The 27,096-nt window shown below is 44.9% G+C and overlaps 1 protein-coding gene across 4 annotated transcripts in view; it reads left to right on the top strand.

Annotated features, from left to right (window-relative positions):
• AHCYL2 (adenosylhomocysteinase like 2) overlaps positions 1 to 27,096 on the top strand; it is a 113,738-nt gene that overhangs the window by 68,572 nt on the left and 18,070 nt on the right. For all 4 annotated transcript variants that reach the window (XM_060279255.1, XM_060279258.1, XM_060279256.1 and 1 more), the window contains exons 2-9: positions 5,605 to 5,713; positions 9,778 to 9,921; positions 11,454 to 11,554; positions 13,019 to 13,121; positions 15,493 to 15,587; positions 22,558 to 22,664; positions 23,602 to 23,718; positions 26,562 to 26,625. In XM_060279255.1, coding sequence (XP_060135238.1) covers positions 5,605 to 5,713; positions 9,778 to 9,921; positions 11,454 to 11,554; positions 13,019 to 13,121; positions 15,493 to 15,587; positions 22,558 to 22,664; positions 23,602 to 23,718; positions 26,562 to 26,625 — 840 coding nt within the window. The remainder of the gene's footprint in view (positions 1 to 5,604; positions 5,714 to 9,777; positions 9,922 to 11,453; positions 11,555 to 13,018; positions 13,122 to 15,492; positions 15,588 to 22,557; positions 22,665 to 23,601; positions 23,719 to 26,561; positions 26,626 to 27,096) is intronic.

Genomic DNA, 27,096 nt, shown 5'->3' with positions numbered 1-27,096 from the left:
CTTATTTATTTATTTATTTTAATTAAGAATGCTGAAGTTTGTTTGGCGTGGGCTTGGACACACCTGGACTAGACACCATTTAAAGCAGTCTACTGTGCATCCCGGACTCTCGCAGGGGACAAATCTGAATTCAATAACCAAAATTTTTAAGGATGTGGAATCTTTTAAAGGTGTGGGAAAAGTAGGAATATGGTAGGGTGCCCCTAATTCCATCAGAAAATTGTTGAAGGTTATGGCGTTATGCAACCCCCAAGCTACATCTGCTTCATAGAATCTGAGTTTTTTGTTGTTGTTGTTGTTTGTTTTGTGTTTGTTAGTTTGTTTGTTTGTTTTCCTCCCCTGGTGGTCATCTAGTCCAGCCCCCCGTATTGCAAGAGTACGCAGCTTCCAATATGGGAATTGAACCTGCAAACTTGGCGTTAACAACACTACTATCCTACCAACCTAGGAACAGTACCTCAGAGTTTGACTTGACCTTAGAGTTCGAGGGACCCAAGAGGTCATCCAGCCCATCCCCCTGTAATGCAAGAATATGCAGCCTTCCCCATATGGGGATGGAACCTGCGACCCTGGTTTTTTTTTTTTTGTGTGTGTGTGTGTGTGTGTGTGTGTGTGTGTGTTTTGTTTCTTTCTCTCTCTTCCCCCCCCCTTTTTTTATATCACTACTATCCTGCCAACCCAGAAACAATAACTCCACCTCAGGATGAGAACCAGAATCATACTCTGTCGGCAAGGTGACAGCAGGAGCCCCCATTAGCTAAGGTGGTGCCAATGAACTGATTGGCGGCCCCTGGGGATGCCCTATTTATTTATTTATTATATTATTACTTTCCAAAAAGGACACTATAAATCAAACCACCCTAAAGTACATTTATGCTGGGACAGTGAGTTGAATAGACTGTAGCCTTGGAAGGGGTCTGTAGGTCATCCAGTCCAACCCCCTGCAATGCATGAATATGCAGCTGTCCCACATGGGGATCAGTGTGCAACCCTGCCGTTTTAAGGCACCGTGCTCCCATCAACAGAGCTATTTCAAAGGGAATCTAGTACAGTATAGTGTATACTGGCCAGAAGCAGGCTTCTTCTTCTTCTTTTAGTGTGATGCCCACAGAGATATAGAAGCAAGCAAACCGCAGCATAAAAGGAAAAGCCACTACCAGTTAAATTCACTCGAAATGTAAAAAGATCCTAAGCAGTCTTAATACTGGGATTTCCTTATGATGAAATTTACCCTAAAAGAAGTAAGGATACTGGGCTAAATGTGTGGTAGCATGACGAGAGGTCCTGATTTTATTATTATTATTAATTTTTTACTTATTTATTATTACTGGGCTAAATGTGTGGTAACATGAAGAGAGGTCCTGATTTTATTATCATTCATTATTATTTAATTATTATTTTATTGTATTTTTATTCTGAAAGAGAATTTTGTATGCAGATGTAATAATAGCTAGCAGATGCCAAATTCAAATAATCAATCCACAGCTTAAAGAGGCTAAGGCAGCAAGTACTGTTTCTTAAACAATTGAGAATACAATACTGAAACAAAACGGGGGGGGGAGGAGGACTTGCAACAGGAAGCATGTAACAAAATGTTAAAAGAACAGGTAAGCGTTTTATAGTAGCAAGCAACGTCTCACTTAAAGCCGGCCCAGATAATTCAGAGCAGCTATACTGTGTAACAAAACTGCTATGGGCCTGATAAAACTTCCCCGCAGCTAAACCATGTAACAACTGCTGCTATTGGCAAAGTAAACTGCAGAGGAGCAAATATATCTAAAGGCCAGGCGATCTGGTCAGCTAGGCGATCAGGAAACAATGTAAGCAGGCTGACAGGAAACTGCTGGGCAATTAAGCAGTACTTAAGCAGTAATTACTGGATCCGACCCAAGACTGCACGGCGATCAGGGAAACAAAGAAACTGGGATTAAGGTGATTTTGCTGATAGATAGAAACTGCCAAGCCCTTAAGCAGCAGTTCAGCCGACTCTCTCATTTTTTATTTTCTACGCGACTTATTGGGAACCTTTGCGAAGCAAAAATCAACAAAGGGGACCCAGCAATCCTTCCCTGTCCCAGGGAATAGTCCGACACTGAGGGCAAAATTGGGAAAAAGGCTGGTAATATGCAAACATAACTATAGCAACTGCAGTAATTAAGGCCAATGGCTCAGTGAATGGAAGCAATCAAGGGGCAATTTACCCCGCAATATCTATATCAGCAGCTCACAGTTAAGGGTTTTAAAAGCAGACTCACTGTAGTTTGCGACCAGAAAAGGCAAGGAATTTTAACTTTTTGTAAACTTTGTGGCCACGTGTTCTATTAAAATGGCGATGCACACTGCTTCATGGTCGTCTTGGCAACCCTCAGCAACTCGGCAAAGGGAAAAACATTCAGCAGTTCCCTCTAAGCCTTAAACACTGAAAATGTTAGCAAGCACAGGGAAAATAGCAACAGCGATTAGAACTAGCTGTAAAAAGGGGTCTAGGAGCAGCGAAAGGGGGGGGTGGGGTGGACGATTTAACCACGATAGCAACAAAGTAACCCTCGGCAACACTCCCAAAGCTACTGAAGCACGAAGCTGCTAATTAAACAAAAGGCAACTAAATAGGTTGTGCTGCTCTGGCTTCTTTTGCACAATTAAAGCAGAGGTGAATTATGCACGTGTAGCAGCAACCCGATACAAAACAAACACGCACACATTAGTCAAGGGGATGTAGAGGGGTTCGCTTTTTGTCTTTTTTTAAAAAAAAAGGTAGCTCGCAAGGAGGGGTTTTTCCCAGCGGCAGAGAGAAATACAAAGGGCTAAATGAAAACACAAGGCAGAGATGCAAATTTCCAGGCTGTCCCCACACACACACACCCCGCAAGCATACGATACCCTACAGCAGCTGCTCCTTGCTCTCACAAGATCAGCAGTTGTTGAATCCAGAAGAAGCAAGGCAGAGTCCCTGCCGCGCTCTTGTTCAAATAGGCGAGCCACGCCCCCCAGAGCAACCTAATTGGCTGTGCTAGGGGCGTGCCGCGGCAGGGAGATGACCAATGGGCTGGGGGGAATGCTAACCATTCCCCCCCACGTGAAGGCCTCGTGGCGCCCACAACATCTCCTCCCCCCGAGGTGGGGAAGAGACTTTCTCAAGAATGGGGCTTTTGCACAAGGAGCACATACTGTAAATGTCTTTAGCAAAAGAGGGATTTAAAGTAAATGAGATGCTGTAGAGTGCAAATATAATTGCTACTTTTCACCCATCTGAAATACCTTGTTTTGTAAAAAAAAACCAAAGAAACCTTTATATTGAACTACCATTCATTATTAGTGGCCCTAATCAAAGGAATTAGTGGCTCTAAAAGAAAGGGGATGTTGGCATTTATTTTTTCCAGCAGTAGTTAGGATTGTTAGAGGCCTGACCCCTTGTGGTCATGGGAATAAGTCTGATTTTAAACTGTTCCTTCTAGAACTATTGCTGGGTTGATTCCATTGACTGACATGTGAATTTCAAGAGACATACTTTTATTTTCAGGAAAAGTAGACAACTTGAACTTTGCAATAAGGGAGTAGATCCATTATTGTGACTTCAACAGGGAGGAGGGTTTCCTGTGGTCAAAAGGGCGCAGGAATGAGCAGAGTGGTATAAAAGCTTGTTTTTGTGTGTGTTTTGCCACTCTTTTACTCATTTGATAGAAATCTGCTTGATTTCTAAAAACTGAATTTACTTAGCCCGTCCTGCTCTTATTCCCACCTTTCAGTCTCAAGCAGCCTACTTGATTGTAACAGGTGGCATTCAATTTCCTGTAGAGGAATCCCATTTCACGTGAGTGTCAAATGTGCGCTTTCCGTTGCCTATGTTGAATGAGGGCCTTACTTTCCTGCACTTGCATGAGATTTGCCCCGCCTTCTGTGATTACACTAGTTTTTTCAGTCCTCGTGTGTCATTGGCACAACCATTTTGTGGATTATATACAGAAGGGTTTTAAAAGACACTTAATGGGTCCTTAGTTCAGTTGTTGGTTCTTGGGCGTGCAGGCAACTTTCTTCGGACACCGACGGTAATGTAGCGCATGCCTCCTTGCGCCTGCTCAGAGCCTAAGTAATGTGTGACTGTCCCCGTTCTCTCCTGTTGTTCGAACCCCCAAAGGTTCCAGGAACAGCTAACAATTCATAACAAATTAAAACCAAGTAAAAATGAAACAAAACAACAACATTAAAAAAGTCTGGAATGTGTTTTAAAACCAGAGCCAAGCAAGATTTAAAGCAGTGGTAAAAAACATAATTAAAAAAGCTTATGCCACCAAAACAATCCTGGAAAGGACATTCCAAATTTGGGGTGCCACCACCTGGGTTGTGAAGGCAGGGGATCCAAAGAAGGTCTTGTTTGGCACCATCTTTATAGGCAGTGAAAGAAATGACTTTTTATCTGGGGCGTATATTTTGCTATATTGCATGCTTTTTGCCATTTTCAGTTTTCCCTCCTTTTAAACAACTTTATTTCTAAATCGGACCCATTGTTCATGTTTTTAAAACTGATGCCCACCCTTGTCACCACTGGGTCATATCATGTTTTGTTCCGTGATAATATTGGAGGTTCTCCTCAGATAACTTTCAGGTGTTGGTGTGGCAGCAGTCTACTGGAAAGAGTGTGTATGAGCTTCTGACTCTTTGGAAGTCATTTGTGGTTTGGAAGCGAGGCAGGAGCTTAGGTTTAACCCAAACAGCCTTGGTTTCTGAAAATACTTGATTTTGGTGTCTTTGCTGTCTTCATAGTGAGTATCTGTAGAACAAAACTGTTTTGAGTCCCCACCATGTGGCTTCTTGCCACCTGGCACAGAGAGAGGGGTTTAATTTAGAGAGCCAGGAACACTTGGAACAGAACAGTAGTTTCTGTCCACTGTGAGTGGACTCTGCACCTCCAAGGCCCCTCATCTCCAGCAACTTGTCTTATGGCCATTTTTTTTTACCCCTGCCCTGCAGCTAAATACCATACTTCTGGGGCATACTAATGTCGCACAGGTCCTAACACCCTGCTCATCTGTAGAGGCAGCCCCTGGGCACAGTCTTTGCTCTACTTCTCAGCTTGTCTGGAAGTGTAGTTAACTTTTAAAAAAAATCCCTTCGCAAGTTCCCTGCAGGCAAAGCTTGAAAAATATTTTGAATTCCTAAGCATGAGAAACCCTGCTAATTACCACCTTTTTTTAGATAGTGGCCCTGTGCAGGAATGGAGAGAAATCTCAACACAGTTTGGTGCAAGTATCAGACTTCTGGGATGACTGGGATTGTAGCAAATGTCTGTGATGGCAAGAAACTCTTAACAAGGGTTTCAATAGAAGGAGAAACACTTGGATTAGAATGACTCACCTGTGTGCCTGTGCGTTGAAAATGGAAGGCAGTTGTGATTAGGAGGGAAGTAATAGGTTAAAATGCTGTGTGTTGCCTGCGGCTGAAGCACCCAGACCAACACGTCCACTAAAGAAGGTTAATGCTGAAGAAATTGCAACCCAATCTAACTACTGATACAGGCAACTATTCCTTAACTTCAGCAGAACGATTGCATTTCTTGGCCTTTTAAATTTACCTCCCTTTGCTCAATCTGGGCTTTTCTCTTGACAGATCCAGTTTGCGGACCAAAAGCAAGAATTCAACAAGCGCCCCACAAAGATTGGCCGCCGTTCATTGTCCCGATCCATCTCTCAGTCGTCAACGGATAGCTACAGCTCTGGTATGTACTGTTTCTCCTTGGAGGCAGTTTCAGATTTTGAGTGGGCACCTGCATGTCTGTGTTCCCTTCACTTCAGCACAAAGCCAAATGTTCTAACATCCTCTAAAACAGAAGGTGAAGACAGGGATTAATACAAGACGACACTGCTGTCCTGACTTTGTTCTGGTCGGCGTAGGCTTGCAGAATGAATTATAGGCAGCCTGCTCTTCCATTTTTACTTAGTTTTCATTTGTTATGAATTGTTTACCTGTTCCAGGAAAGACAGCACATGGATGGCTCACAACTAGTACGGTACTTAAGGATGAGTAATATTCAGATTCACAACTCATTTATTAACCATTTCAAAACAAATCAGCAAGTTTACAGTGAAGTTTTTTCAGCAAACTAATCAAAGTAACTCATACCAATAAATTGCAGATTAGCCAGCCCACTAACAAGTTCACATTTCACATATACACCTGCTCCTTCAGAGACACTGTGGCCCGTATGGGGCAGGTCATACACCAATTTCCTGGATACAGGAACCGCCCTCCCACCAAGACTCCCACCTTGCTAGGATTCAGGCAGTACTTATTTACAGTCATACCTCGGTTTAAGTACGCCTCGGTTTGAGTATTTTCAGTTTAAGTACTCCACGGACCTGTCTAGAACGGATTAATCCACTTTCCATTACTTTCAATGGGAAAGTTCACTTCAATTTAAGTACGCTTCAGGTTAAGTGCAGACTTCCGGAACCAATTGTGTACTTAAACCGAGGTACCACTGTATTTAACAAAATGTACATGCCACCTAATTGTAATAAAACCTCTAAATGGTTTACATGAAATATTCAGACTATCAGGAAAAACAGTTATAACCAGTTAACCGTTTAAGGATAAACAAAATTAACAGTAGAAAAGAAAAACGTGTCAACAGAAGTAATCAAGACTTGAAGTCGCCAGTGCCTGAACTACGGTTGCCAAGCTCTCCTGGTCCACAAATGGTCATAGCTATTGTACTGGTCCGACTGCACTGCCTGCCGTTTAGTTTACGGGCCCAATTCAAAGTGCTGGTTTTGACCCATAAAGCCTTAAATGGCTCAGGATCGCAATACCTCAAAGACCACCTCTTTCCATCTGAACCTACCCGGACCCTGATATCATCTCCTGAAGCCCTCCTTTGTGTGCCTCCTCCCTGACAGGCCAGGAGGGTGGCAACATGAGAACAGGCCTTCTCTGCAGTGGCTCCCTGTCTTTGGAATGCCCAGGGAAGTTCGCCTGGCGCCTTCATTCATTATACACCTTTAGGCACCAGGCAAAAACGTTTCTTTTTAACCAGGCCTTTGGTTGACCTGATTAACATCCCATACCCTTTTAAAATGTGGCTCTTTTTTTGGGGGGGGGTATTATTGGGTTATTGCTTTTATTTTAATTTTATATATTGTGATATTTTTATGTGAACCGCCCTGAAACCTCCGCGTATAGGGCAGTATATAAATTCAATAAAGAAGCATAATACCAGGCACAGCTAATAAAATGTGTTTCTAGCCACTGAGGCTAGCTGGGCCTCCATGCTGCATGCTGGTTCCTTCAGGTGGAGATCAATCACATCCATGGCAGGCAATCAGTCAATTTCTTGTGGTCCTGAGTTGTTTAAGGCTTATCGCACTTTGAATTGGGCTTGGAAACTAATTGGCAGCCAGTGTACTTGAGCCAAGATTGGTGTAAAATGATCAAGCTGTCATGCCCCGGTGTGCAACCAGACTGCTGAATTCTGCACCCGTTTCTGAACTGTCTTCAGAGGCAGCCCCATGTATACTGTATTGCAGTAATCTAACCTAGAAGTTACTAGAGCATAAACAACAGAAGTTAGGCTACCCCTGCCTCTTGGCAGACAGCTGCTTTTGTCAAGGAGGTAGGGGGCTTGGCTGCTGCTCACCACCTCCTCCCTCTGCTGCTGCTGCTTATCATCTGTGTTACGTTTTACATTTTTTAATGTACACTGTTCAGGTATTCTCTGAATGCAGAGCAGTTTATGAGTGTTGAAACAAGTAAAATAAATTAAGAGGGCTTAACTAAAAAGAAGGGGACGCAGGTGGCGCTGTGGGTTAAACCACAGAGCCTAGGGCTTGCCGATCAGAAGATCGGTGGTTCGAATCCCTGCGACAGGGTGAGCTCCCGTTGCTTGGTCCCAGCTCCTGCCAACCCAGCAGTTTGAAAGCATGTCAAAGTGCAAGTAGATAAATACTGTAGGTACCGCTACAGCGGGAAGATAAATGGCGTTTCCGTGTGCTGCTCTGGTTCGCCAGAAGCGGCTTTGTCGTGCTGGCCACATGACCTGGAAGCTGTACGCCGGCTCCCTCGGCCAATAACGTGAGATGAGTGCCGCAACCCCAGAGTCGGTCACGACTGGACCTAATGGTCAGGGGTCCCTTTACCCTTTACCTTTAACTAAAAAGAAACACCATTTCAGAATTAGCTGCAAGTGTCATAGATCTAACCGAGACAAAAAGCTTACAAAGTTTACTGCCACAGAGTGTGGTAAGGGCACTATCTTAGAAAGCTTTGCAGAGGATTCAGGAAATGCATGGAACGAGGATAATCATGTTGGCGAGATATAAGCTCTGTGTTAGGAGGCACTCTGCCAGGGAACTCCAGTTGCCATCACGATCTGATTGTGAGTGTCCCTAGTTGTTGCAGCAAACAGGATGCTCATCTAGACAAACCTTTGGTCTGATCCAGCAAGTCTGCTGTAACTTTCATTAGTTTTTAAGGACACATCTGCCCATTAGCACCTGCGCCATTTGGACTCATTGCAGATTTGAGAAGATATGTGTGCCAGGAGTTGCTTTGCAGAGTTCGAATAAGAAAACTACCAGGGTGGGACAATCTTGAAACGAGGGAACCAGAGCGAAAGGCAGGGTGATATCTCCAGACAGTGCAGATATCTGCTGGCAGGGTGGTGTCTGCCTTGAGAGCTTTTTCCAAAGCCTGCTTGACTGCTTTGCCTATATTCCGTTGGTTTGCGACTGTGATACAGCAGAAGTGCAGGGAACCGATGGGTCTGGCCATGAGAGCCAATATGATTCCAGCCTGCCTTTGGAACCTGAGGTCACAATGACCATTTATGACTCATCTCCAGCCCCTGAGCACGACTTTGCCCTAGCTACAAAGAGATCCAGGAGGCTGAGTCTCAGATATGACCCTGTACATTCACATACATGCCCACGTATGACCCTTTTCTGCTGAGAGGAGAGGTTACGTGCTGCTACGATGGATGTCCCAAGGGTCTTCTCGTGTGACTCTTACAATGATGAAATACCTGAGGTGTCCCAGTTGCCAACATTCTCAATACCAAGGAGGCCAAGTCGGTGTCGGTCCAAGCAGAAGCCTTTGGAGCATTGTGAGTGAGAAAGTAGGCATCAGAGCACACGAGGGCTGTGAAAGGAACCATGCAGAGATTTTGCAGTGAGGCTCTTAGGCATGGATAACCTCAGATACACAGGTCTTAATCATTGACCTGCAGAAATGGTGGTCAAATCCTTGGAATGGAAGGATCCTGATACATCCTGTACCCATTCTACGATCTGGCCTAAATGTTTTCATACAGTGCTGTAGGATCCAAAATTGTCACCAAAGGGAAAGAAGTACATGTAATTGCTTACTTGGGGTCTGAGACAAATGCATGTTCAGCTTTGATTGTGATCTTGTGAATGTTGCTCTTCTCTGAGCATCTCCACGCCCATCGCTCAGCTGAGGTCCAGCTCCAAGGGCCTTCTGGTGGTAAGTGAGGTTACAGGGAACCGGGCAGAGGGCCTTCTTGGTGGTGGCGCCCGCCCCGTGGAATGCCCTCCCATCAGATGTCAAGGAAGTAAACAACTATCTGACTTTTAGAAGGCATCTGAAGGCAGCCCTGTTTAGGGAAGTTTTTAATGTTTGAAGTTTTATTTTGTTTTTAATGCTCTGTTGAAAGACATCCAGAGTGGCTGGGGAAACCCAGCCAGATGGGCGGGGTATGTATGTATGTATGTATGTATGTATGTATGTATGTATGTATGTAAATAAATAGTCCACATCTTCCTCCAGCTGCCTCCTACACAGACAGCTCTGACGATGAGACCTCCCCCCGGGACAAGCAGCAGAAGAACACCAAAGGCAGCAGTGACTTCTGCGTGAAAAATATCAAGCAGGCTGAGTTTGGGCGCCGGGAAATAGAAATTGCCGAGCAAGGTAAGAGAGATATGCCATTCTGGGTAACTTCATTAGATCAAGAGATCTTGGTCTTGTTGCCGTTTGGGTACACACCTTTTCTGGCACAACAATGTGGCAGTAAGACCTGACTCTTCCAATCTGCCCTGGGGAGCCCCTTGGTGCACCACTGATGAAATGTAAGGCATACAGTTGAGTTCAGCTCTCCCCAGAATCCCCACCCACCCCCAAATTGCTTCTGTTCCATATAGATCATTGAATGTAGATTAAATCAGAGGAATAACAAATTGCTATTGTTCTCTCAAAAAACAGCACAGGCATTTGACTTCAATATCATTTTAATGGAACTTTGTAAATCAGAATTAGGTGTTACAAAGCAAATATAGTCCTAACATCGGGGAGGACCAATGAACTAGAAGGCTTAGGCATTCCCAGCAAATGCCCCTGCCTTCTTCAGCCTGTTTTATTCCAGCCAGATCCAGAGACTGTAAATAATCCACCGGGTGGGGAGGAAGGAAGGAGGCATTAGCAGGGGAGAAAGGGCATGGGGAGGATACATACACAGTGGGCATTGTGTTGTATTAGCAAATGAATGTCATGAAATTTGGCAGTGCAATGTGTTGTTTTGCCCTTAAATCTTGACTCCATATGTAAGGCTGTTTCAGACGCTCTTGATCATTTGGAATTCATAGCTCTTGCTTGCATGGGAAAGTAGTACCCTTGGGCCACTAAGCAAATCTCATTGTATCACTTCCAGTCACTGTAGATGTGGAAGGCCTCTTATCTGAACACTCTCTCATCCAACCTAATAACCACACCATTGTTTCTTTCTGAGATGAATCAAAACTGAAGAACGCTTTCATTGGTTCACCATCATTTTAAGTTCCATCTCTTGACGTTGTCATCAAACAGCTGAGCTGTTTGGTGTTGGAAGACCCATTTAGGGTTACAAAACAGCCAAACCAAGCCACCTTTTACGTTTTAATTCCAAGGGTCTCAGCACAGTGCAAGCAAAACAAAGCTGTGGTTCTACAGATCCAAGTGAATCCTATTGTTGCCTGACATTCTCTTTTCCCACATCGACGTGGAAGTTAGCATGGTTGCTTTCTAAGAATGAGCTTAGCCTTGGAAGAAGTTGCCTGGGGAGATGGTGAAATCGCCTTTGTTGGAGAACCATTTCTTGGGGAAGCTTTTAGGCCACGCACGCCCTGCTTCAGGGCAGGGTGTTGAACCAGGAAAATTTATTGGGCGTCTTCCAGACCTGGGATTCCACTGTTTCTTTGTCTAATTATCTGTGTAATGTGGGAAGCGGGTACGTCCTTGAATGTTCACACCAATTCTGGGACTTGTCCTTGCAGATTATTCCCCACCCCACCCCTGGGTTACAGAACAGAACTTTGCAGTGCATTGTATTAAAGCGATAAATCTTTTTGATGCTGAAGGCGATATGGGGAAATGTTTGCTGTCATCTGCTTGACATTCACTTGGCTTTGGGGTTTTGAGCATCTGTGCCCATTTTCGTATGTGTCATTTCTTCTTCTCTTCCTTCCTAGAAATGCCTGCGCTCATGGCCTTGAGGAAACGAGCTCAGGGAGAGAAGCCGTTGGCTGGAGCCAAGATCGTGGGCTGCACGCACATCACAGCCCAGACTGCTGTAAGCCCTTCCGTCCAACCAGTGGCTGGCATCCAGCACATGTGACAAGCCTAGTATGACACCTTGGCTCAAATATATGATATCCCACATGCTGGCATTGAGGGAAGAATAGGCAGCTCAAATGCCATGATTTCTCCAGGGAGTTTCTGGATGCCTTCTGAAACCCAGCCTTCAGAGGCTATGTTTCACTTTTGGAAATTCACACTGTTCTATTCAGGAAACTGGCACCTCTTACTTTGTTGATTTTATTCCCTGCCTCTCAGTTTCCAAGGGGGCCTTACATTTCTCTGGTAGCTGAGCTTTCAGGCCTTTCCCCCCACGCCAGGCCAGCATTGGCACACGGTACCTTTTGGCAGCTACTTGATACCCAGGGCCCAGCCCCATTGGTGCCTGCTCTGTGCATCCTGTGCCATGCAGATGAGCCTGTGTGAAATGCTGTTTTAATTTCTCATGGTGTCCCAGGGGACTGACGGTATATGTGGGAAGTTGAAATGGCCACCTGTTGCTGCTGCTTCCAGGTAAACCTACAGGTGGAGTTTGCTGAAACCTGAAGCCAGCCTTGTGCATGGGCACGTACTCACATGTGCTTTCTCCCCCACATGTTCAAAAGTTCATGCTTGAAGGAATGTGGAATTAGCTTGTTAGGGATCATTTGGGGAGAAGAATGCTGCTGAGAGTTCAACTCTTCCTCCCCCCCCATTATCCTCTGGGGCTGGTAATTGTCTTGAGTGGTGGCTCGTTGCTCTAGCTACTTCAGCCAAGTTATCCAGCTCCTGGTTGTTAAGGCTGTTTCTTGGACTTGCTCTCTGCCATTCTCCCCTGCCGATTTCACCGCCTGCTCTTCCAGCCAGCATTTTGGACGTGAGGTTGGGCATGGAGGGCATGAGGGGGCTTAAGCACCTGGCAAGTGATGTAGTCAGAGGAAAAATTATTGGGCATCTTCTGTGTATGTGAAACGAGAAGACTGGTTAGACTTTTTCGACAGAAAAGTAAGGAGCTGAAGCAAAACATGGGGCCAGGATTCTAAACTTTCGGAGAGGGTTGTGTTACTGGCTAAAAGTGATCAAAGTATGGGCTTCTATGTGTTGTTTTTTGTACTTTCAGGTTGAGGAAGTAAAAACTGTACTAATGATACTTAAAATATGTCCGGGGGTGTGCATGTAGTTTGCTGCTTTCTTTTTTAAAGGGAACTTTATAGGTGGAAATTCTGACTATTACTGTGTTGCTGAATATTACTGGATGTTTACTTTTTGTTTAGGGAAGCTTTTAATGTTTGATGGATTACTGTGTTTTAATATTTTGTTGGAAGCCGCCCAGAGTGGCTGGGGAAGCCCAGCCAGCTGTGCGGGGTATAAATTATTATTATTATTATTATTATTATTATTATTATTATTATTATGTGTGAAGATTTGTCCAGGCATGGCAAATCCCAGACCCGCCCACCGCTGATTTTGCTCATTACAGGTTCTCATGGAAACCCTTGGTGCCTTGGGTGCTCAGTGCCGGTGGGCTGCCTGCAACATCTACTCCACCCTCAATGAAGTAGCTGCTGCCCTAGCTGAGAGTGGTAGGTATTTGGCTGCTTCAGAGTTCCAGCTGAGATCTCGAAAAAAGTATTAAAGGTATGGCTGGAAGTGATTTCTGGGGTGGGGGATTTTAAGAAGCACTTCCGACTTCCAGTAATGTGAAGACACTAGTGGGACTGAAATAAATCCTACAATGTAAAAATTCTAAAACTTTTTAGACCAAAGAGACAGAGTTGATTATAAGGAGACAAAGGTCAGAAGTTGAAGATTTAAAGTGCAATAATTAAGATTGAAAATAAAAAACCTGTTGAAGGGACGGAAGGAAGTCACGAGCTCGGCAGAGCAAAGGGTATAACTTTGTTTTGATAATGTTGGAAATATTCTTTTAAAGAAGAAACCAATAAAAATAATAAACACAAAGACCCACACTGGCTGGTTAAGCAGCTCACTAACCTTTTGGAATAGGTCTTTCTTTCGTTCTTTGCAGCGTGCCTACCCAAAGTCTGCCAGACATTGGGAAGAAAGGCTTCACAGATGCTTCTGTTGTAAATCTGCTCTTATTTGTCGCTCTTGAACAGCCTTCCCCACAACCTGGTGCCCTCTGGTTGTTGAAAGGGAAAACTCCTTTCAGCCCTAGTCAGCACAGCCGCCCTGGGTAGGACCAATGGGCATTGTATACTGAAACATCTGGTGGTCACTAGGTTAGGCAATGCTCTTGATTCTGCCAGCCCGTGTATTTGACTGAAAGAACACTGGCTTTCAAGCTTCTCTCTGTTTCACACAAGGCCTTCCCGACACATCGGGGAGAACCTGAAGGTGCGTGATTTACAGAACAATCATATGCATATTGCTTACTCAGAGCTAAGTCCCATTGCACCCAGTAGGGCTCAATCCTAGGGAAGTGTGCCATAGGATTGCAGCCATAAGTGTCCAGGCCTGAGCCCTACAAATTATATGTTTCGGTGTGTCCCTGCTGGGCCCTTTGGCTCATTGTTTTGCTGTCCACATGGAACTTGCCTCTCCCTTCGTTCTCGGGAGGCACTTGGGAATTGCGATAGACACAGGATGCTGAGCAATATGGATTTTTGTCCTGTAATATGTGCAGTCAGGTGGTGGCTGCCTTCCAACCCCTGTATAAGGAAGGTTGTCTGTCCTTTTCTCCTAAGGTTGGCTGTCGCTCACACACACACACACACACACCAAAAAAGTTGTGGTTTACAGCTATGGTATCTCTTAGCTCTGCAAGTGCCTTTTTGACAGTGTCCTTACAATCACAGCACACTGTAGCTGAGCTTGAGCAGGCTGCTAATGGCTGGTTGGTCTAGGCTCCTGCCCATGGTGGAACTAGATGGCATTCCAGTTTTACGGGTGAATACTCAAGATGTCTCACCAATCCTTGCCTGCAATCTGATCTGGTTCAGTTGTTGGAGCAGCTTCCCCCATGGCCCGATCCTGCACTGCTCTGTTTATGCTTTTTAAGGAGGTGCCACATAGATTGCTTAATCCACATGACTCCTCCTTACAGACATTGCCAGAGCAGCGGAGGATTCAATAGCGTGGAGGCAAATTCCATGCCATCCCAGTAACACATGAGCGAGGCCTCTGAATGCTTAAAACAACAGTTCCCAAACTACTTCAGGCCTTCACCAGCCCCCCAGTTCCAGAAACTCATCCCCAGTGATCACTACTATATAAAAAGCATTATTCAGAATAGTGGTTTGCATGGATGATAAAAGCACAAAAGAATTCAAAACAGTAACAACTATTTGTGCATATATTCAAAATCAAATGAAAACTATTTAGTTTAATTAATTCAACAAAATTGATGAATTTGATCCCGTGATACCAGCTTTTTCAAATTCCGCTGCTTCCTTGCCTCTTAGTGCCTTTCTGAGTAATCCCACTGCCTGCTAAGAGATGGTACTGCCCTCATTGAGAACTGGTGGGCTAAACAAATGGTAAAAAGGGAGAATTTTTACTACCGATTCAATGCCTGTTTATGTACAAATAGAGGAGTCTAATCTTCCTTCATGCCCATTACTCTGGAAATGGTCTCTCTGTGTATAAGAAATTGTTTCTGACTGCAGTGTACAAATCTATTTATTTCATTTCATTCATTAGTTGCCTGATACCAAACAGTCTCTAACCGATTTACAACAGATTTTTAAAAAACCTAAAGATTAAAACAAGAGCCATTGGTGCTAAGGGTGGCGTGCTGCTAAGTTTTACTCAGAGCAGACCCATTGAAATAAATGGACACAACTAGGGTAGGTCCCTTAATTTTACTTGGTCTACTCTGAGTAACATTTAGTGGACTACTGCTCTAAGGTGATCTGTCTTCATGTGTAGCCTCCCATACTGTGAGCTGCCTGTTGCCCTCTGAAGTGTGTACCCTCCTTATCTCTTGTGTAGGATTCTCTGTTTTTGCCTGGAAGGGAGAATCTGAGGATGACTTCTGGTGGTGCATTGATCGCTGTGTCAATGTTGAAGGGTGGCAGCCAAATATGGTGAGTCCTAGAACCATTGGCAGTGTTCATGAAATCCAGTTCTAGTCCCTAGAACAGCAATGGACAATTAGCAACAACGGGAGCTCCATTGTGTCAGGCTTGTTTTATTAGCCTTTGACTCTTGGTCCATCTATCCCTGTATTTATACAGTGGTGCCTCGATTTACGAATTTAATCCGTTCCGAAGGTACCTTCGTAAGTCGAAAAATTCATAAGTCGAAAAACGCCATTGGAAACGCGATTTCCCATAGGAATGCATTGAAAACGGAAAAATTCGCAAGTCGAAGCAACCCTATCCAAAAATTCATAAGTCAAAAAATCCCTATCTAAAACCGCTGTGGTTTTTTTTCTGGATTCGTAAGCGCGCGGCCATTACCCCCATTCGTAAGTCGAGGTTGTCGAGTCGTTCGTAAGTCGAGGTACTGAAGGGAAGGATTTGCTAATTGTATTATTGAGCCAAATCTGATCATATAGTTTCCTATTCCACGGATGCCTTATTTCTTATAATGCTTTTCAGTGCCTCTGCGTCTCTGCACCAAAGTGTGTCAAAGTGCAAAGCCAAAGGAACAGGATGCCCAGCTCAAGGCTGGATGATGGCTGGCTATGTCTGACACGTAGTCTTACTCAAGGCTGCTGGAAGTTGCTAGTTTGACGCGTAAACTGAAGGCTAAAGGCTTTGTTGAGCCAGCATGTGTTTAGAGTCTACACCCAGAGATATGAATTCGACAGTAATTGACAATATGCATAGACGATGTGAAGGAGGGGGGAAGATGCGCAAATCACCATTGTCCCCTATAGCCCTGTTTATGTTACCCCTGCCTTTGCCTTGGTGTTTCTGGCCTTTGCCTTTGCGTCTATGCGCTCAAGGCTGCTGGAAGATGCTACCGGGGCAGCATTAGTCAGCATGTGTTTATGAGAAGGACAGGACAAAGTGCGTGCTCACTCTTACAGAGGAGGGGGAAGAGCCCAAAAGAAGTGTATAAGAATCTTTGCAAATTTGTGTTTCTTTACTCTTGTTGTGGAGGACCACCTTGAGTCTCTTAAATTTAAGAATTAAACTCTTTCTCTGGAACTCAACCCCGGTGTCGTTTTGACTATCTCTGTCCTGCCTCGGTGCAACTTAAAGGACCCTTAGTAGCTGATAAGGCTACAGTACCACTGTATACAGTTTTTATGCACCACTGAAATCTCTGGGGCAGAGATGTGTCACATTCCTGCCTGTTTCAACTCCCTCAGGATCAGTGAAAGTTTATTTCTCTGTTTTCTGTTGATGCCGGAAGGTATAATGGTCCTTCTCTCACCTTCTGAGTTTGCCTTCATTCTATAGGCAAAAAATAAATAAGGGTATATGCCTTGGGTTGCCTGCGTGTGTCCCCACACTGTTTGCAGAACTGGTGAAAGCATCCCAGTTTGTGGCTGGTTTCCATTCTTGTGTTTCACTCCAAACTGTAACAGAGGAATGTGTGTGTTTTGAACCAGAAGATGGCAGCACCGCAGAGCTTACCTTGCCTTGCCTTCGTGAAGGGGTGGCAGGTAGCTGAAGTGTGTCTGGGCGGACCAGTGCCCAAAACATGGTGGGTGATTCTGCAAACCATTTGCTCCCCCCTAAAGAAGCTTTGAATCTCCATCTGGGTACTGAGCATTGGGCTGGCCGCTGAGCCCAGAGAACAGGCGTTACCTGTGAAAGGAAAGTGCATGGATGACATCAAAAGGATGTTGATCTGGAAACTCTGCCAGGTTGTGTAGCTATAAGGGAATCAAGGGTTTATTTCCCCCAAAGCCCCAGTTCAGAGTTACTGTTGTCTCCCACTGCTCTCCAAACATATTTCAAGTGTTCTTGGGCAGGGGGATTCCTCTGGGTAGAAGAGTTGGGCTTCTCAAAGCCCTAGTGCTGCTGGGTGAGAACCAGTTGTTATAGGGGTAACTGTGATTCTGGGGGAGAGTTAGGCTGGCGGTTGTGGGGCGGGGATAGGGGAATAGTGTCATAATACTATTGTCTCCTGCTTGCTTGCTTGCTTGCTTGCTTGCTTGCTTTTGGAGTTGCTGAATATTTTGTTCTTAACGCCTTCCCCTTTGTTGGGTTATTTCTTATCTCATTATACATGATAAAGCTATTTTTAGCCATCTTACCCCTTGCTTTTTCCTGTAAGACCAATTGCAGCCGTTTACCACACCTATCAGCCAATCACCCATTCCCACCACCCTTCTGAGTAATACCCCACCCTCCCACTATATATAAGGGTCTGGTGGTGACTTCTGTTTCAGTGTATCTGAAGAAGTGTGCATGCACACAAAAGCTCATACCAATGACAAACTTAGTTGGTTTCTAAGGTGCTACCGGAAGGAATTTTTAAATTTTGTTAAGACTATGGCAGACCAACATGGCTACCTACGTACCTGTAACCATTTCTAGACTGTTCTGGTCCAACAGTAAAAGTCCTGTGGGATTGTTTTAACTTGCTGCTGCTTTCAGATTTGATGGTTTTATCTGGTTAGGCATCTGACGATTTGGTTTGTGAACTGCTCTGGGATTGTCCAAATTAAGAGGGGTATGTAAGAGTATCAAACCAATAAATATTGGAAGGATCAGTTGGAATTGCAATGAAAGAGGCAACCAGAATGGGGCCCAGTTGGTGCTTTGTGTAGGCAAAAGGGCACCCCGTTCTTCCACAGGAACGAGGCATGTTTTGGCTGCAGTCCTTGTTCTTTCTCTTCATAAGGGTGTGAGGGAAGCTTGCCAAATTTTGCAACTCTGGCCTATTTGTGCACATAAAGGAGGAGGGAGAAAAAAAAGATTATGCAACCTTCTTAATTAAGTGAAGATTAACAAGCACAACCCCTGATTGGGAAGGAGGAATGAGCATTGTATTGCAAACTTCTCTCCAGGCCACTAATCGGATGATTTTGAGGGTGTGTGTGTGTGCTTTGAGCAAAGGACTTGGAACCAGCGGCTGCTGCTCTCTCCCTTGCCTAGTTTTCAACATCGTAATATATCACCAACTAAACATACTGATATATCACGATGTCTGAAATAAGGATGGAGCTGTGTAGAGGCATTGGCTGGCTTCACAGTTTCCCCTACATCAGGGGTCCCCAAACTACGGCCCCCGGGCCGGATGCGGCCCAATCGGCCTCCCAATCCGTCCCGCGACAACCCCCGCCGCCTGCTCTTACGGCGCGCGGCGCGGCGACGATCTTAAAAATCGGCAAAAAATCGCCGAAAATCCTTTGTGCGCATGCGTATGGGCCTCTCCCGACCCAGAAGAGGTCATTTCCGATGCACTTCCGGGTCGGGGGAGGCCCATACGCATAAGCACAAGCGATTTTCGGCGATTTTTTGCCGATTTTTAAGATCGTCGCCGCGCCGCCCTCCGGCCCGCTGCGCACGCACTCCCCTGCCCTCCAGCCCGCCGCACGGTCGGCGCGGCGGGCACCGGCCCACTGCGCGGTAAGTCTGGGGACCCCTGCCCTACATCGTGATTTTTGCTGGTGCCTGTTCTTGTGGTTTGCTGCCCCATGCATGATTCATGATATATTGCCGGGTCAAAAATAAGGACTTCAAATTGGTTTTGGATGATATATTGCTAAATCACCCAGCCACCTGCGATTCCCAGCTCAGTTCCTCGACAGTGGAGAACATAGCCTTCATGGTTAGTAACTATTGATAGCCTCTGGTTTCATTCTATGACCGACAGTTCCAAGGTACATGTCATTTGAGGTACCTAGAATTTCTGTCTCCTTTAACATAATCTGGATGTCAACATGTCAAAATAATTTTTATTTAACTTTTCAGGTTTTACATTTCCACATTAACATCTTTCATTATACCCATACATTCAGCGACTTCCCTCCTTCCCCTTCCAAGGTTCTTTTAATTTACCCATAATTCCTGCATATTCTTGTGTTTAGTCGTTTAGTCATGTCCAACTCTTCGTGACCGCATGGACCAGAGCACTCCTGTCTTCCACTGCCTCCCGCAGTATGGTCAAGAGTCTCCTCCAGCTCCATAATTCAAAAGCATCAATCCTTCGGCAATCAACGTTCTTTATGGTCCAGCTCTCATATTCTTGTATATCCATCTAAATCAGTTTTTCCCCATTTTGCACCCTTTTAAATACGTTTTACTGTTGAATTTACCTTAATACTGCCAGCCTTGTCAATGGGAGTGCCTGATCACCTCATCTGTCTCCTGAGAAATCTCTATGTGGGACAAGAAGCTACAATTGGAACTGGATACGGAATAACTGATTGGTTCAAAATTGGGAAAGGAGTATGACAAGGTTGTATATTGTCTCCCTGTTTATTCAAATTATATGCAGAAATCATCATGCGAAAGGTTGGACTAGATGAATCCCAAGCCGGAATTAAGATTGCCGGAAGAAATATCAACAACCTCAGATATGCTGATGACACAACCTTGATGGCAGAATGTGAGCAGGAATTAAAGAACCTCTTAATGAGGGTGAAAGAGGAGAGCGCAAAATACGGTCTGAAGCTCAACATCAAAAAAACTAAGATCATGGTCACTGGTCCCATCACCTCCTGGCAAATAGAAGGGGAAGAAATGGAGGCAGTGAGAGATTTTACTTTCTTGGGCTCCTTGATCACTGCAGATGGTGACAGCAGTCACGAAATTAAAAGACGCCTGCTTCTTGGGAGAAAAGCAATGACAAACCTAGACAGCATCTTATAAAGAAGAGACATCACCTTGCCGACAAAGGTCCGTATAGTTAAAGCTATGGTTTTCCCAGTAGTGATGTATGGAAGTGAGAGCTGGACCATAAAGAAAGCTGATCGCCAAAGAATTGATGCTTTTGAATTATGGTGCTGGAGGAGACCTTTGAGAGTCCCATGGACTGCAAGAAGATCAAACCTATCCATTCTGAAGGAAATCAGCCCTGAGTGCTCCCTGGAAGGAGAGATAGTGAAGCTGAGGCTCCAAGACTTTGGCTACCTCATGAGAAGAGAAGACTCCCTGGAAAAGACCCTGATGTTGGGAAAGATGGAGGGCACAAGGAGAAGGGGACAACAGAGGATGAGATGGTTGGACAGTGTTCTTGAAGCTACCAACATGAGCCTGACCAAACTGTGGGGGGCAGTGGAAGACAGGAGTGCCTGGCATGCTCTGGTCCATGGGGTCATGAAGAGTCAGACACGACTAAACAACTAAACAACAACAACACAATTATTTTCCACATACTCAGCAAAAAAAATCCCCACTCCTCTTAAAATACCTGTTCTTCTTGCTCTCTTATTACATTTGTTAGACCTGCTAACTCTGCATATTCTATCATATTAAGTCGCCAATCCTCCTTAATAGGGACCTCATTCAATCTCCATTTATTGGCTAACAAAATCTGAGCCACTGTTACTGCATACATAAATAAGTTGTTCTGACACCTGGATATCCCCTTCTGAACAGGGATGCCTCTGTTTTTTTGAGGGGGATGTTGTTTTAAACAATTTTTTCATCTCATTATATATCATTTCCCAATATTCTTTTAAGTTGATGCATGCCCACCACATATGAAAAACGTTCATTCTGATTCCTTACATTTCCAGCACAGCTCAGATTCAAATTTATACATCTCAGCTAATCTACTCGGTGTTAAATACCATCTATGAATGATTTTCATATAATTCTCCTTCAAAGTGTAAGGGTAAAGGTAAAGAGACCCCTGACCATTAGGTCCAGTCGTGACCGTCTCGGGTTGCGGCACTCATCTACCGTTATTGGCCGAGGGAGGCGGCGTACAGCTTCCAGGTCATGTGGCCAGCATGACAAAGCCGCTTCTGGCGAACCAGAGCAGCACACGGAAACGCCGTTTACCTTCCCGCTGTAGTGATACCTATTTATCTACTTGCACTTAGACGTGCTTTTGAACTGCTAGGTTGGCAGGAGCTGGGACCGAGCAACGGGAGCTCACCCCGTCACAGGGATTTGAACCGCTGATCTTCTGATTGGCAAACCCTAGGCTCTGTGGATTAACCCACAGCACCACCTGCGTCCTTCAAAGTGTAGCATCCAGTAAATTTCAAATCTTTCTTCCACAGTTTCTCCCAGAGGTCAAATTCTATTTTATGCCCTTTATCAGTTGCCCAGTAAGTCATTGATGCTTTTACCAGTTCATCTTTTGTTTCCCACTCCAATAATAGCTTATACAATAGTTCTTCATTATTCAATAATAAATCTATTTCACATTGTGAACTTAATGGCCCAGAAGTCCATTTTTCTTATATAGTTTAAACCAGGCATGTCCAAAGTCTGTTTCGGGGGCGTATTCCGGCCCGCTGGTCGGTTTAATCTGGCCCCTGTGACAGTATTTCCTGGCGTAAAATCCTATAAAACCCTCAACAACTTCAATCCTTAAAAAAGGTCACCAACTTTGGTTGGCCCTTTGGTTGACCCTCACAGGCCTTCACTTCATTAAATCTGGCCCTCTTTGAAAAAAGTTTGGACACCACTGGTTTAAACATATAATACAATTGGTGGTACTGTAACCGGTCCGTTACGTGGCTCCTTATTTCTTCCATCGGTTTCAATCTAGGTTCCTTCCTTGAGAAGTCCAGTAAGTCTCCATAAGTCGCCCACTGTCTGTCCATATTGATTCTCTCAATTGTAATAGCATTGGCAGCAGCCCTAGGAGTATTTCCCTTTCCATCAGGTTCTTATATTTCTCCCAGACTCTATACAAATTCTTCCTGATAACAGGATTCAAACAGCTCTTACACATTTTAGCTTTCCCATACCAAAGACATGCACGCCAGCCGAATCCTGCTGGCAGATCGCTGGCAGACTCTCAGATGTACAGAGCAATGTCACTTTCGATAATAGGTCTTTCCTTACGCTCTCCAAGGAATATCTACATCCACCAGTGGGGAAAACCTTTTACCCACCACATGTGCAGAATGCCAACTGTTGGGGTCTGTAGCAAAGGAGTGTTGTAGTAATAACACGTTTGGTGTTGCAGATCTTAGACGATGGTGGGGATCTCACACACTGGATCTACAAGAAGTACCCCAACATGTTTAAGAAGATCAAGGGGATCGTAGAGGAGAGTGTCACTGGGGTCCACAGGTAACAACTCTCGCGTGTTTTGGGTGAGGTGGGAACTGCATCCTTAATTTTATTACTCTTCTGTCTGTCCTCCAAAGGAATTCAGAGCAGCACCTTGACATGCCTGTAACCCATGGCAATAGTAGCCTGTGGTCACCTAGTTCGTTTCATAACTGAAAGAGAATTTGGACCCGACTTCCCCATCTTCAAAAACCCAACAGTTTGAATCACACACACTGCCTCCCAGACAAACCTCAGAAAGTGTGGCGAGGGCAGATGTATAAAAAGTAATGTTTACTTATCAGACTTCCCACATCAAGGGGAAATCTGGATTAAGTGTAAAAAACGGATGGGCTGGCATTTTAATGATAGCATCATGTGGACCTTGCAAAAAACCAAAAACACCCTTGCAGGCATGAGCAGTGCTGATTTCACAATAAACTCTTAACTAGAATCATAGAATCATAGAGTTGGAAGAGACCACAAGGGCCATCCAGTCCAACCCCCTGCCAAGCAGGAAACACCATCAAAGCATTCTTGACATATGCCTGTCAAGCCTCTGCTTAAAGACCTCCAAAGAAGGAGACTCCACCACACTCCTTGGTAGCAAATTCCACTGCCGAACAGCTCTTACTGTCAGGAAGTTCTTCCTAATGTTTAGGTGGAATCTTCTTTCTTGAAGTTTGAATCCATTGCTCCGTGTCCGCTTCTCTGGAGCAGCAGAAAACAATCTTTCTCCCTCCTCCATATGACATCCTTTCATATATTTGAACATGGCTATCATATTACCCCTTAACCTTCTCTTCTCCAGGCTAAACATACCCAGCTCCCTAACTAGGAGCACCCGGTGTTGGTCAGGCAATTGTGTAGGTCAAGAGAAGGCAGGAGAGCATCCAGGGAAATTGGAGGAAACCTTGGCTTTTATCCTTTCATTCTTTTCCCTCCCCTCTCACCCTAGATTGTACCAGCTATCAAAGGCAGGCAAGCTGTGCGTCCCAGCTATGAATGTCAACGACTCTGTCACCAAGCAGAAGTTTGACAACCTCTATTGCTGCCGGGAATCCATTTTAGATGGGTACGTATCTTGCTGTTTAAAGGAACACAGAGAGGAGAATGAGGTCTTCTCACGAGGGTCTGCAGAGAAGCAACTGCAAAGGTGTAACTATGCCCAACCGGCCAAAATAGTTGCCACAGAGCTCACACAGGCCATTAAGAAAATATACTTCTGCAGTAGTTAATCTCTGGTTTTAAATGTTTACATGGCTTTTATTGTAGATATGTAGGGTTGCTGTGGTACTGTTTGTGAACAGCAGTATAATTTTTTTTAATAATAGATAAAGCATCTCGCTTTTATGGCAGGAAAAAAAGCTTGGGGTGGTAACTCCCCATTCTCCTATGCTGAAGCTTTCCAGTGAACGTGATTTCCGTGTATCCAAACCACATAGTCTTGCCAGGGGACTGGTGCAGTTTGGGTTTGTTTATTCCAGGTATAGTGCATTGGTTTTTTGTTTTTTTTAAAGGCCTCTCTCGATGTTTGATACAAATCCCATCACATTAGGGGCATATTCCCAAGAATGCTTCACTGTGGGAGAATGGCAAAGGAGCGGGCATCACATGACGGAGCTTTCCTGCCCTAAATGTCACAGAGCGACCAAACTCCTCAGTAGCTTCAGGAATAAGCTGGCCGCTAGCTCCTAAACCCAGAAGACTAAGAGGGAATTAAGAGCAGGATGTTGCTGACGTGGTAATTGCAGTTCTCATTCCGTAGCCTGGTGGGTTGAAGCTTTCATTACAAGACAGCTCGACCCAGCGTGTTCTTTTCCATCTCTGCTATGTTCATCCAAGTTGGTAACTACGAGAAGAAAAGTGTGTGGGGGGGTTGTTATCCTCCCCCCCCCATGAAACAAAGGCTTGTTTTCCTGTTCTCTTCCTCTTGCTAAAGGAACACTAGTCAATTCATCCCATGAGCTACATTTAGCATTGTTCCCCCAAACTCATATTTTCATTTCCCAGGGGCATTAGGTGTCCGTAGCAAAGAAGCTCTTGCATGATCAGATGCATACAAAAGGGAGGTGGGATTTAGGGTGTCTTTTGGGCTCCCCTACAATCCTGCTTGACATGGGCTTAGAGGCCCAGGGAGTCGATGCCCCTACGCCAGGGTGAGTCAGTGTGGCCCTGTGACTGGCTATGAATCCTATCTGCCTTCTTTAGGCCTGTCTCTCTGCTTCAGAGCTGCTTTGCATTGTGCACAACAGGCACGGCCGTCTCAGTGTTTGAGGAGGATTTGCAGCCAGCTGCGGTTTCTCAGTGCATACCCCAGTCTGTTTGAACACATCTCTCCCTGCTGGCAACATTGATGTTCACTGCAAGACATGGGTGGACCTGACTCTCACTGGGGATGGTCGCCTTTGCCATAGATTTTACCATTTCAGAGTGCCAGGTGGGAGAGCACATGACTGAACAAAACAGCTCCCTGCACATGGAAAATCAGCATGTGAGGGAGAAGGGTTCTATTCTGGCTTTCTCCCTGTGCTAGTTTTCCCTGTGTGGTGAATTGGGTTTTTCTGGCATTCAGTCACGTGAACCGCCCCCCACCCTGGCTCACTGAAGTGATACCCCCTGGGCACAGGTTGACCTCCCTCAGCGAGAACAAGGCTATAGTGGACATGCTGGGGAAAGAAGTTGCTGTTAAAGCCCCGGCCCCCAATTCACCTATTTGCTTCTCCATTTGTTGAAATGCAGGCAAATTGCTGCTTCCTAATTCTACTAATATACTTTCATGCAAATTTGATACCAGTAGAGGAAATGATCATCGGCTCGCTCTGTTTCTGCTGCTTGGCAGAATCATGTGGAAGCAGTTGAAATATTTAAATCAACTCGGCAGCTAGCTTGGGCCTTGTAAAATGGGCCACGAGAAACAGGAGCAGAACTGCAGTCCAATCCCTGGAGACTGCCGTCTATATTCAGTGGAAAATTGAAGTTCCACACTCCCTACACCGCTAACCTATTTTACTTATCTGCTAAAAATAGACTACAATGTAGGGCACAGTTGCAGAGATGCCAAGTAGGGAAGGAGATATGCTAAGAGGGAGTGTTTCCATGTGCAGTACAGCATGGCTTCCTTCACCTGGAAACCGCTGTTTTGTGCTTCCCAACAGAGCCCCCAGCAAAAGCTGGGATATCGCAAGGGCCAGCGATTCTCAGCATCTAAGGGCATCCGTTTGGAGGCTTGAAAGGGACACGCAGAAGCAAAGAATTATAAACTAAAGAAAAAGCAGCATTAAAGGAATAGGAAGGGATTAAATTCTTCCTAAAGGCAGTTGGTTGCTGCTGAAATGCTTAGATACCAAAGATCTGCAGTTACGTTGAGTCTCCACATTTAGCTGCTTTGCAAGAGGCAGTCTGGCATTTACTGTTTTGCTTGCTGTTACCTTTATCACCGATTGACTCTCCTCCACCCCGCTCCCTGCCAATCATTGATAATTTCCAATTTCCCCCCTGCTGCTGACTTCCTTTTCAAACCACAGGATCACTTTGCAGGTTACAAAATACCCGTGAAATAGGATTTCTGTGTAAGAATTTTCAGGAATCCCCATGTGTAGATAATGTACAGGGATTATGCATCCAAGGCTCCCAAAGGCTGTGGTGCAGCTTCTTCGCATGTGTACAAAGTGTCTTCGCACATGATTGCAATAGCCTACACATGTGGTCCATACGTTGCAGGTTCCCTTGGCAAGAGCAGTACTTCTCTGTAATTTGTATAGCTCCTAGTGCATCTCACTGATATTGCATCGCTGTTGAGCAGTACACACAAGGGCCATTATTCACAAATCCAAAATCGCTGTCCCTTTGAGCCCGAAATCCCGTACATACAGAATTTCTCAAGATTCACTTTGCAACCCTCTCGTTTTTCCTCAGCCTTAAAAGGACAACCGATATGATGTTTGGAGGAAAGCAAGTCGTAGTCTGTGGCTACGGAGAGGTAAGACTTGAATGTTTCCCCCTTGGAGCAAGCTATGCTTGTGCTCTAGGTGGAGGCTGTGGGAGGCTTCAAAGGTCCTTCTCCAGTTCCAGGGACAATTTCTCTTAAGACTTCCCTCTGGATATTTAAGGGCATCTCTAGATAATGGTTTGTGAAAGGACTTCGGGAAGCATTCGTGCCTTGGACTTGGTACTGTATTGATCTCCCTCTTCCCACCCCCAACCTCCTATTGGACCCCTGGAAACTTGCAGCACACAACAGTTTTAGCCCAATGTCAAGACAAGCCTTGCACTCTGCATTATTTTTACACTCCATCCAGGTAGGGTGTCAGGTTATCTTGTGGGTTCTTCCTGCAGGCTTCCTGTGGCTTTTTACATGACACTGTGTGATACAGAAAGCTGTCATGGAAGTTGCTTTCTTTCCTTAGTCCTTTTTTAATCTCTTTCAAGATGAATGAAGGGCCTTCCTGGA

Source organism: Zootoca vivipara, chromosome 10 (genome assembly GCF_963506605.1).
Source record: "Zootoca vivipara chromosome 10, rZooViv1.1, whole genome shotgun sequence".
Taxonomy (NCBI): Eukaryota; Metazoa; Chordata; class Lepidosauria; order Squamata; family Lacertidae; genus Zootoca; species Zootoca vivipara.
The sequence above is the reverse complement of the archived record's forward strand: the minus strand, read 5'-3'. Positions and strand labels throughout refer to the sequence as shown.